Source organism: Opisthorchis viverrini (assembly GCF_000715545.1).
Source record: "Opisthorchis viverrini unplaced genomic scaffold opera_v5_2, whole genome shotgun sequence".
In the NCBI taxonomy this organism is placed as follows: Eukaryota; Metazoa; Platyhelminthes; class Trematoda; order Opisthorchiida; family Opisthorchiidae; genus Opisthorchis; species Opisthorchis viverrini.
The window spans coordinates 2,872,226-2,884,150 of record NW_008751658.1 but is presented as its reverse complement, the minus strand read 5'-3'; the positions used below and the strand labels follow the sequence as shown (position 1 = coordinate 2,884,150).

The following is an 11,925-nucleotide window of genomic DNA, read 5'->3' as shown; positions in this document are numbered from 1 at the left end:
TTTTTTTCATTTCGGGTAGTAGCTGCGTGGAATGACCTTCCTCCGACGGTTGTACACGCTCCTTCTCGAACCCAATTTAAAGCACTATTAGACATTTATTTATGCGAATCCTCGCGCTGGCGAGCATACTGCCCCGCGCTGAGAACATAAAGAGCAGTGCTACACCCTTTTTTCACTTGTGCCTTTCAGTTGAACGACAGCCACTGACCGACAACAACAAAACCGACCCGGGAAACTTGGGCAAAAGCCTCGATCCTGTGTATCAATCCGCGAATCCGTGAAATCCGTGAAAAATGGGCTGCTGCTCACACTGCCAAAATTAATTTTACCGGTTTGTAAGGAAGGTAAATGTGCCAGTGTCACGGGCCGTTGACCAAATTATGCTACACGATTTAGTGATATGTTACTAATGTTATTCTGTATAAGTGAGAGGAATCTCAAGTTCACTAATCACCGTGATTACCGATTAACGGGATTGTAGCGCAATTGAAACTTGGCATGCGGTTCATGCGCAAGCCAGCACTCTGATTGGTTTGCTGTGCACCAGCCAGGAAGCGCGCGCGTTCAAATTGCATTTGTGTACAGGCCAAGAAAAAGGGCATGCGATTCATGCACAAGCCAACATTCTGATTGGTTAGCTGTGCACAAGCCAGAAAGCGCGGGCATTTGAATGAAGGTCGTGCACAAGCCAAGCGGTTCCGATTCACATGAGTTTACATCCAGCTAGAAGGACTATTGCTGTGCTATGTATGTATTAGATTAATCCTTGCGCTTTTTCTAAACCGGAGATCGGTGTTTAAGGAGGATAAATCTCCGCGTACACTCACCACAAAACCGAATGTATATTTCATCATTTTATGTTAAGGTGTTTAAGGAAAACGCTTTTCTTTCAACATGCACACGGCAACCTTTACTTAGGGTCACAATCGCTTCTTCGGTGCACTTGACGTGGCTTTCCTCCGTCATTTTCACGGAATGAGCGTTTTGTCATCCTACAGTTGGTCGTCCCGATCGTACGTCAGTTGTGTGCCTGCAACATAGTTTAACGCTTCGGTTTGGTAACTGTAATTGTCATCTTTTAGTAGCAAGTTTCCTAAAAGGATGTATTTTGCATATCACGCATGTGATTCATGTACAAGCCAGCACAAACCAAGAAAAAACGAGTTTAACTGTTGAAGCGCATAAACCAAGGAACGATGGACTGGCACTGCAAGCAAGAAAATAGCATGGAGCAATTCTAATAATTTATTGCTGGAGACCTCTGCTTCTACACGCGAAATATGTGCAATAGGACGTTTATTAAATAAGAAATGTCAACACCACACAACGTATCCACGTACCTCAACGTATCCGTCGGCCTGCCTTTTTCCACACAACCTTCTTCTGAATACCCTCAGCACTTCTTCCAATAAAAGCTTGGAAGGAACTCGACATTAGTGTTTTCCGAAATCCCGATTCAAACCTAGTTATAGTCATGGATATGTGTACATAGTTATGACTTCGCACTCGGAATATTAAGTTGCTTTCATTTTAGTTAATCACATGTTTAACATATGACCTTACTAGTGATTCTCTCCCCCTCTCTCCCACTTACAGGTGAAAGAGTCAGAGGCGGTCAACCAGTGACTTGGCAGCGAAGTATGAAAGCCATTACCAGCAAACTCAGCTGCGCTGGTCATTGCCGTCTTCCTGGATGGGGACCCCGAGACGGGCCACATCAATGGCTAGAGACACTGTCAGATATGCCCCAGTCGCGCCCTCAATGGCGCTCGTGCATCCAAGCTATTTTACGTTCCCCGTACCCGTTTTCCCGGTGTCCAATATACGTGTGTTTGCAACACGTTCGTTCTGCTTTCCTATCCGTGCGTCGTGCTTGCTGTACCTACACGTGCTACTGTGTCTGACTTAACCCGGTGTATCCGTTGCCTTACAGCGTATTGCGTCGACTTGCCCACGCTACAAGATAGAGCACGAAATCAGCTCTCAAAGTGCTTGACAGTTACGCGGTGTTTTCCAATTGAAAAATAACTCCCACGGAAAATCCAATGCAAATGTCCCCCGGGCGGGTAGTTGAGTACAGTTCGCATGCGTTATACTCGTCAGACTTAACAAATTAGATTAGTCCGATCCACAGAACTGTGGATCGGGCGGCTCACTTTGCATTCAGCATAATAATCCACGAAAAATTGATGCAGTGCTGATGCGAGTATAGATCTTTGTGGACGATCCTCATTCTTGAATATGCACAGTCAATTCACAATGCAGCATTTCCAGATGTGCGAATTTTGACTACCACATTCCCGGTGATATATTTCCCATTACAAAGCATGAAGTCATCAAGCTCGATTACGCCGTGAGGCTGAAAGGCAGTGACGGAAAATAAGATCAGCTATTACTCTTCATTATAACTATACGCGCCGCCACCTGCCTTCGCCGGTTATGGTAACTCCTAGGCTCGTGTCTATTTGGGAATCTGGCAATGAGACCACATCCATACATGACAGGCTAATCCAACGGTCAGCATCGCCCCTTCAATACTCATACATATTCGCGGTGCTCCTTAATTTGGGTACTTATGGTAACTGCTTTGGGCTTGTCTTTGTCTGCAGACGCCAGCTGGAACGGTAGAAAAAACTTTCGGACAATAGTGGCAGATCACTGTTGCTTTTTGAGCTCACGCGGACAAAAACTACAAATTTATTGCTCGGGTACTCTTTCAGAGCATTTTCAAATGCAGTGAAAGAGGAAAACCGTGGAGAAGCCAACTTCCCCACAAAATGATTTATTACATTCACAGACAAATTCCGATGAGCCACGACGGCAATCAAAAACGAATTCGGCGGTAATAATAGACCTTGGTTATGTATGAAACAATTTCCGGAAAAACTACGGTGGCATGGGCAGATTTTAAGGTTTCAAGTAACTATCATCAAATCATAAAACTTCGTGTTAGAGTTTCCTTCGTTCAAACTATCGTTTCAAAGAAATTTCTGGTATGCGTCCAAGGATTGGCTTCTGAGTCACGGGCGCAATTATAAATGTGAATCTTGCGTTCAAATTAAAATTTTAGTACGCAAAATTGTTATTATCTGGGAAGATTTTATGGTTTCGAATGAATGCCGACAAACGCCAAATTTTTACCTGCAACTTTCCTCCTTTTAAAGCACGGTATCATAGAGATTTCGGCTGTGCGTCTAAGGGTCGGCTGGCAACCACGATAGGGCCGAACCAAAGTTGAAATACCAGCAATTTGAAGCTTCATTAAATTGGAGATAATTCAAGAGGGGCTTGAGGATCTAAATAGGGGGTAGGGACTTAGTGCCAGCTTATTGCGATCATTTCGAGGCGCGTACACCTCCGGATACTCATTCAAGTAATCTGGATAGAAAATGACACGAACGCCAGTGACATCGGTTAGCAGTCATGTTTTGTGTCTCCAACCAGGCGCACCCCTTGTCCTAGAGGGTGAGTAGCAACAAGAACACCGAAACGTTCCGTAATCTTTTTCATACCCCTCTGCCAGGTCAAGGGCTGGTTACCTCGCTGCTTTCGCCACTGTATTGGGCGCGCAAAACAGTACTCTTTGGTAAATAATGATTCTGCACATGCAATACATGGCCTAACCTGTACAACTTCTGGTGCTGGACACACTGTTCAGTGGAAGCCCCCATCACACAACCGAAAAATCACTTTCTAATAGTCTTGTTACTGATCCACCGACACCAATATACACCAAGCGTAGTTCTGATACAAGGGCGTCAAAGATCTGAAGGAGTCCCAGTTCCACTTCCAGAAGAGGCGATTTCTCACAACTGTACAACAAAACAGCCAACAGTGTAGCCCGATACACACGTCTCTTGATATTGAGGGATATAGCACTTTAAGCCAGAGGTGTCTCAGCTTAGCAAACGCTACCTGAGCCTTGCAGATTCGTGCATTGACCTCATTTATCCCACTACAATCTGAACTTATACAACTTTAAAGATACGGAAAGCGCTCCACGAATTCGTGTGCCTCTCCCTGGATTGAGTGGCATGCTCAGTGACTGCATTCCCAGGAGCATGACCTTACACATTGTGGGTATAAAGTGCATGTCAAAGGATAGGATGATTTTGGTCAGTGTTTACAGTCAGAATGATAAGTCAGACAGCTGAGCACGTCTGTGGTGCAGCTGACGGCTTTTAAAGTGTTGCCGCTTTCCTATTCTCGGCTGTCCGTACAATAAAACTACAAGTGGACAAACTTGTAGCCGTCAAAGCCAACAGGCTCGAAGCGAACGTCTAAGATACTCGAAAGTGCTATTCCAACGAAAGGCCTGTGAGTTCCACTGCATACGATTTTCCTTCCTGAGCTTTCAACTTAAAGGATAATAGTGGAAAAAAGTGACAACCCCCTGAATTTCATCGCGATGACATACGGTTTACATTGGAAACACCCGAACAGTAACACGTAAATAGGACGAAGACAGCTGAACGTATATGAGGCTCTGAACTATCAGGATGGCTCAGGAAACCCCAGGCTACAATAAATGCAAAATAGTTTGAAAAATTAACAGAATTTTTGTACAAAAAAACTAAATAAAAAATGTACATCATAGTAGACTGTCAAGTGGGTTCCGATTTGTCAGCCGTTGAATAGACAAACTCCTCAGAGATATACAAACTGGGCGCACAGACGAGATCCCTGTGAATCGCATTGCGAGCCTCATTCATTCGTAGGCCAAGTGCCTGGTCACCGAGTCGATGACAGGCATTGCAAATGTGGCGGAGCAGTTCATCCAGACGCAAAAGTCCACGAACCAAGTTGCCTTCTTGCATTTCGGTGAGAGTGACCAGTGTGGAAAATGGGTGTCCAGTAGCCCATGCGTGTGTTACTTGAACTAGCGTGCAGTTAAGTCGGGTGTCTGCGGTCGGATCACTGAGGCCGTGTTTTCTTTGGAGCTGCTCCAACTAAAAGCCGGCCACAAAAAGACGAGGAGAGGGGTACAGAATTACTATGGGGTACACGTTGAAAGTTCGATGCAGATTTCAATGGCAATCATTGACTTCCCAAAAGTAACCCTTTTATGTTGTTGCATCAGAGAAATTCTCCCTCACAGGTCATCCACAGTGGTTTCTATCGAGTGCACACCCGACATAATAGTAATGTCTAGGATGTCAGTAGTCGGTAATCATTACAGAGAACCACCGTGTTGCATTGTGATTTCCCAGTCGTGAATAGGCAATGCTACTAAACACTTAGCGCATCTGCTACAAATAAAACAGTGTGTTTCATCATACCCGGCGCTACTCAAGCACTAAGACACGAGTGGATTTTCGGTGCCACGCTTCAGACAGCGTGTGATACTGTTCGCATGAGTTCCTCCTTTGATGAACATACGCTGGTATCAATGAAAAACTTCGTTATCCCCGGGAACATTGCTTCGAGGGGAAAATTTACAAAACTGAATTGCTCCAAACGGGAATGGCGACGGATAGCAAGCAAAACATTGAAGCTTTTACCAGCGAGTTCCTTGCCCGCCAACATAACTGGTCTCTTTTATCAGTTGGGAAATTCTTCCCCCGTTGCACTCTACCAAGCATTTGTAGTCCTTTAAATGATGCTTCCCACAATTTCATTGGAGGCCGTTCCTATCACAAGAAACACGCTTCAAACAATGTGGGATATTTTTTTAAGTTTCACATCACTCTCGTTCCGAACAGTTGTCCTCCTATCCTGGCGCAATTACTCATGTGAATCCACACCGAGAGGGCGGGAAGCACTGGACTCGAGTTTCGCTCTTATTAGAATTCATCAGCAGTGCATATCCAATGGCTGTGCCAGGGTTTGAACTCCGGACACCTGACATGCAAGGCGAACGTGTTACCAGTATTCCACCAGCGCACGTTGGACACATCTGAATTCTCACGTCTGAACGGGTGAACGTGTTCGCACTTGAGTGATGTGATTAGTATGGTTCTCCTATCTCATCTGTAAACCTGACATATATTTAGACAATACAGCCATTGGCGATCCTGTAGGATAGCACGGTGGCTTACTCATTTGTGGTAAAATTTTGGCTGCTAAAGCCGACACAATTTCAGAGAGAGCAATACTTCTTACCACCTTGAAAGCACCTTACTGGCTTGAAAAAATCAAACTTATTTGTTACAACGGTGGTAATCTTCTCAGTAGATTAATGGGCTAGTTCATGAAGAAAGCAGCTACACAAAATATGTGCACTGAACGGAAATATATCCGTTAAAACCATGTTTATCTTAAAGGTGTTTTACTTCATAGAGGGTTGCCTAGATGCTTACCTGTTGGTCTGTTTGTTGCCGTTGCTACTCATAGAGCATCAGTGGTTGGAACAGATTACAGGAATGGTCCTAAGAAAAACTACCTGGAACGTACGGTGTACTGTTAGCATCACCCCACCAGTGGCCGATATCTTTCTATGAACAAAAAGGCTGGGATAAGTGTCAGGTGCTGGAGCGAAAATTCATTTAGCACCGGAGGATCGTCACTAAAGGCCATCGCTGGAAACGTCCATAAAAGTGGGTGTCAGCGCTCATAATCCAACCAAACACCGATAATGAAACGAAACTATAACCATTTAATATCGGAACTTCACTGCGGTGGTTGTCCTGCTTCTGATTTTCACTGGAATGTTAGCGACCGTGATACCTCCTCCATGCGCATTGCCACCGCTAACGTGACTGAGCAAAACTTCAGGAAGGTAACATGAAACCGCCAAACAAAGTGGTCTGAAGCAATTCATTTATTGTATTGGATCCGTTCCTTCGATGTCACGTAGTGTATTATGGCGAGGAGCGAGCAGCACAATTCAACTCGATTCAGTTTGTCTGTTATAAACCATGTACCAAGGGTGTATCGGTTCTAGCTGCTACAGTTCCGGTCACCGGAAAAAGAAAGAGCAGGGTAGGTAGCCAAACACTGAATACGATGGCATGATCAGCTGGTTGGAGGAACCCAGCAGCAACTTAGTAAAGGCGACAGCTTTGAAGAGGGAGAGTCACTGACTGCATGACTGAACCGTGTCTGGCAATGTCAATAACCGTTGGTGGTTTGAGTCCTGGGGTCCCAATTTAGAGAGTCGGTACTTAATAACCAGACTGAGTTTACTGGTTGGTATTGTCATACTCTGTTCCCATGTTGTACGCCGTCTGTATCTCGGTCGCTTCCACTCAGCATAAGGCAAAAGAGAATATAAACTTATGAGGGGCACGGCTGCAGTCAGGAGGCACCATCGATCCGAATTAAACCAACTTGTGGTTCGCAACGGCGGCAGTCGGGTCGTATTTGAACGTTCTAAACTTTATTTTATTTTACTAAGCACGTTTCTCAAATCTGCCTATCCCTTTACTTGTGGTGTCCACACCGTTCCTAAGCCTCCAGAAACCCAGTAGTTGATATTCGTACCGTTCCAAGTTCCAATGTTTCGTAAGAATAGAACATCTCTCGCCACGAAAAAAACAAGGGAGGGATACCAGCAACAAGATATCTCGGACACTTAACACGCGGTGATTGCACTGATAGTTCCTAGTGGTTGTTTTGCGATTGCTATGAAATTTCTACTGCAAACTGTAATTCGTCATAAAGATACGACATCAAGATCATCCGCACCTTAACAATTCACCCAAAACAACTTGAGCAACGCAATGGCGTGTTCTTTCAAACGATGGAGATACCTTTTCAATGCCATGTGAGGATATAGCAGAGTGGTGTCAAAAGCTAATGACGACTCGAGAAAAATGGCACAGAAATTCCTCAAAATCGACGACAGACAAAACCTCGTAAGACAAGACTGTCAATTGCTAGTCTAAAACTAAACCACTCACATTTGATGCAAAACTGAACATTTTCGCAACAGCTTCCTTCAGATGTTCCGGAACAGAGGCTATTTTTCGAGCCACCACTGCTGATTCGAAAGCAGCTGCTTCCCCATCGGCTGACGGGGTTGGGACTGTATCTGATGAAGCAGTATCGAGCACAACCAGATGACTTTGTGGTTTTGACGATGCGCTTTGTTGTGTTGTATGTTCTTCCCGAGCCGTATCCGTAGCGCGAATCTCGAAAACAAAGCAAGATAAAAGGGCCGCAATATCTGCTGGTGGCAACTGAGTAAACGAGCCATCCAAAAGGAGTTGGGTTAGCAGGACTTCCATCTGCTGTAATTCACAAGCGACCAAACCTATAGAGTTGTTGACGAACAAAAAGAAGCAATGGGAAACAAAACTGTACAGTTATCGAAGAATGTCTCGCAAAAAGCGTGTTGAGCATGAAAACCACGTGCTGACGTGAACTATCCCCGTGAATTTGGAAACTAACCGTGCCAACTAATTCTGGAGCAACAGGAATCTATGAGCATTCAGCAGCGTGAATAGCCTTCAATTATTTTAAGGGACACCGATACCGAACTGCTTACCGACTATAGCTGAAAGATAGGGTGACAGTCAGGGTTAACGCTATCTTAAAAACCTTCACGGGAATTAGGACCAATTAGTCTCACGCGGAACTGTCACATTTGCGCATTAGGAAGCGATATGGTGGTCTCCATCCGAAAGAGACTTCCCGAAGCCACAAACCAAGAAAGTTCCCAGCAAGCCCTCACAGTCCGATATCCAGATAACTTCCTATATCTGGAAAGACTACATTCTCCCTTCGCTTAACAAGGCCATGAATCTGACAAACTTTGAATTTGCGGGAACAATCAACCGGCCGGTATGGACGATGGGAATGCGAGAGAGATTCCAAATTTCTAAAAATTTCTAAATAGTTCATCCTAATGAAAAATGGTTCCAAAGTCATAGCATTAGGAGGATAATTATACCATTCACTATTCCTTATTTAATAAACAACTTGAAGCCCGGCTTCTACTTCCCGATGTTGCTTTTGACGTTATTATGCGATGCTCAACTGGGCGACCATGTTGATAAATTGGTTAATGCCTCCACCGAACGATATCGGAATTACCTAAACCTTGAAACATAGAATAGCGACTACTTTTAGGGGTGGCCTTTAGTGCAATTGTGAAACAATTCGTGAGTTTCTTTCAATGGTGGACGCCACTTTTAGACAACACCATCGCTTGTACTTAGATAAGTTTAAGATGCATGCTTTGGTGTGAAAGGCAAAACGTGAACAGAGGTGAGCCAGTCCATTCACTGTCTAAGAATTCCGCACTAAGACAAAAGTCATAACTTCAAATGACGGCTGGAAAGACAGCATGATTTGTACTGCAATAAAATGAGGAGACAACTCAAGTTAAAGAAAACTAAATCATTCGTTAAAGACCATTCCCACAAGATTCGACAATTCTGTTTTCAGTAAGCTGGGATATAAACATCTGACCATAGACAGTATCATCTCAACGAGAATCCACCAGGAGATGTTGAAGTATTCCAATTCTCGTGATAACTACCCCTCGGGGGGTTATCGTATCTACCAAATCGTGTACAACAATCCACTTGAACGTAGGTCATCAAGAAGGTGCTTCGATCTTCTGGGAGAGAGCAACATTATAAGTAGTGGAAAATTACAAAAAAAAACTTGTGAAGACTTTGCATAGAACAAAATACTCATAACTTTTTAACTACATTCCCTTCTCCTTATAAATAAAATGTGAGCTGTTCTGAACTTATCGAACTTCAACAAAGGTTTGCGTTGTAAGTGCCTTGAATCGCAGGAGGAATTGTGAGTCATTTGTGGGGAATGTACGTACTTTTTCTCATTGGAATCTTCACACACCTACACGCTTTTCCTGCGAACGATACGGTACTTTAAAATAGGTAGCGTCTGGTGACAAAACCTCATCAAATATCGCATAATCAAAGCTGCCGCCTTAAACAGACAACGCCAAGATTGTCACGTGCTCAGGTAAGTTTTTTATGGACGAACAAGTTCATGTGCAAACTTTGGGAGGTAAATTGTCTTGAAGGGGAACAAAATCGAGAGTTGGAGATGGTTCATTTAGAGGTGAGAAACTAGAAGGAAAGCTGGCGCAGAATGTTCGCTAAGGCCCACTCCCACGGGGCCTTGCGTGACTTCTGTCGTAGGGGTGAGAACAGCAGCAACAAGGACCTAGGTATAATTCATCACACACCAAGTTTAGCTCACATATATCCGTAGTTTTCAGATTTTTCTCGTTAAAGGCGGTAGCACGAGCCACCGACACAGTTCCGAAAGATAGTTTCATCGAACAGCCAGCCTAAAACCACCAAATCATCAGTGTATTGGAGAACAAGGTCCAGCAAATAACTGAGAGAACGACCTACCCTTTAGGCTCAAGCAACCCCGTTCGGTAGCCGAATCGATGAATCCTAATTCTTCAAGTACTCGCAAACGACCGATATATTCGGCATTCAGGTGCAGTTTGTCGTCCGACAAACTAGCTTCCAAACGCCTCACTGCCCAACGACGACGACAGGTCCGGTGAAATAAAGCAAAGTGTGAAACCAAATCTGGACAGGTTACCGGGGCCAAACGTTGAGTGACCGATGTTCCAAGGAGTGGAGTCGTCAATTCCTCACCCAGCATCCACAGTTCATCAAATACGGATGTCGTCTAGAGAGAGTGAAACAACACTATGTGAATAGAGAGCAAAACAAACTAAAAAAACTGCTGCTATTAGATTTCCTAGGTAGAGAAGGTGGTTACTGCTTGCACTCAAGGTACTGAGGTTGCGTCCGTCACTGAATTTACAGTTAAATGATACCACTCATCGTTGGTAGCGTAAGTGCATTTTGAAATTTTCATCTCAGATTTTGTCCCGGAAGTCGAAAAGCACGGCGCAGCTGTTTCTCATTATTGGATCATTAGTAGTGTGCATCCCACCAAACTCCAGAATGTTTCAAACTCGCGACCTTCAAGCTACCAGTTTGAACACTTGACCACTCAGCCACCAGTGGCTGATTAGGAGTACGATTAACTCATACTTAGACAAGATACACTGGGCTGGATGTAGCTGACGAACTACTGATAGGGTTCACGTGGATCGCAATCCATGCCAACTCAATCACAACTGAAGAGGACGTACATTCCCCTTAAATTAAGAGAGCACAGAAATTATGCAGGCACAAGGTCTGTTCGGGTCTACTATAAGGTTGAGCGAGTCAGGTACAAGCTGACACACCAGTTACTGAATGACTTACTTCATCAGGATTCAACTTTATCTTGATCGCTCTTCCCAGAGGCAGTGCAGGAGGGCAATCTGGTAAAAGCCCGAAAACAACGGACGGTGTTGTATGTGGACTGGTTAGAGGCTGGACCAAATCGAGCAATTCCTGATTCACTTCCAGAATAAGCTGTGAAAGTGCTGAATCTGCAGCCGAAGTATTGGCACCAACAAGCAAACGGAGTCCGGCTTCAGCAGCTGCCATTTCCTGCCGATGCCGACGGATGGCTCGCGTCAGCTGGTCAGACAAGGTACCACTTGAGTTGGTACTGGGGCGTGAGGTTTTGGAATGCAAAACTTGGTCACAAACGCGTACCAGATTGCGTAGGCTTTGATTCGTCAGAAGAGTCAAGCGACCTAAGGAGTCGTCAAACGACTAAGACAAGCGGAAGAAAAGATGACGCATGTAATTAGTAACAGCCGACACTAGATGACGGGGAGTGAGAGTAGGTCTTCTAGAGTTGCTAATGAAGAGACCATAACATACATACAATGAGACGTGCAATAGAGACTGGATACTTTATTAAATCATGTCCATACGTACGTAACAGGGTTGGTCACCAAAATGGGGGACCGGCGGGGAGTGAGGTCTTCTAGAGTTGCTAATGAAGAGACCATAACATACATACAGTGAGACGTGCAATAGAGACTGGATACTTTATTAAATTAAATCCATACGTACGTAACAGGGTTGGTCACCAAAATGGGGGACCAACTATAACATGCTGCTATGTATATATATATATATA

At 44.4% G+C, this 11,925-nt stretch overlaps 2 protein-coding genes across 2 annotated transcripts in view; one reads left to right on the top strand and one right to left on the bottom strand.

The window, feature by feature from the left end:
• Positions 1-3,389: 3,389 nt before the first annotated feature.
• Positions 3,390-11,925, top strand: part of T265_00221 (hypothetical protein) — a gene marked incomplete at both ends in the record, with an annotated part of 17,933 nt that continues 9,397 nt past the window's right edge. Inside the window, one exon of the mRNA XM_009163929.1 lies at positions 3,390-3,465. Within this exon, the coding sequence (XP_009162193.1) occupies positions 3,390-3,465 (76 nt within the window). The remainder of the gene's footprint in view (positions 3,466-11,925) is intronic.
• Positions 4,480-11,925, bottom strand: part of T265_00220 (hypothetical protein) — a gene marked incomplete at both ends in the record, with an annotated part of 34,395 nt that continues 26,949 nt past the window's right edge. The window contains 4 exons of the mRNA XM_009163928.1: positions 4,480-4,949; positions 7,842-8,194; positions 10,278-10,566; positions 11,154-11,552. Coding sequence (XP_009162192.1) covers positions 4,605-4,949; positions 7,842-8,194; positions 10,278-10,566; positions 11,154-11,552 — 1,386 coding nt within the window. The remainder of the gene's footprint in view (positions 4,950-7,841; positions 8,195-10,277; positions 10,567-11,153; positions 11,553-11,925) is intronic.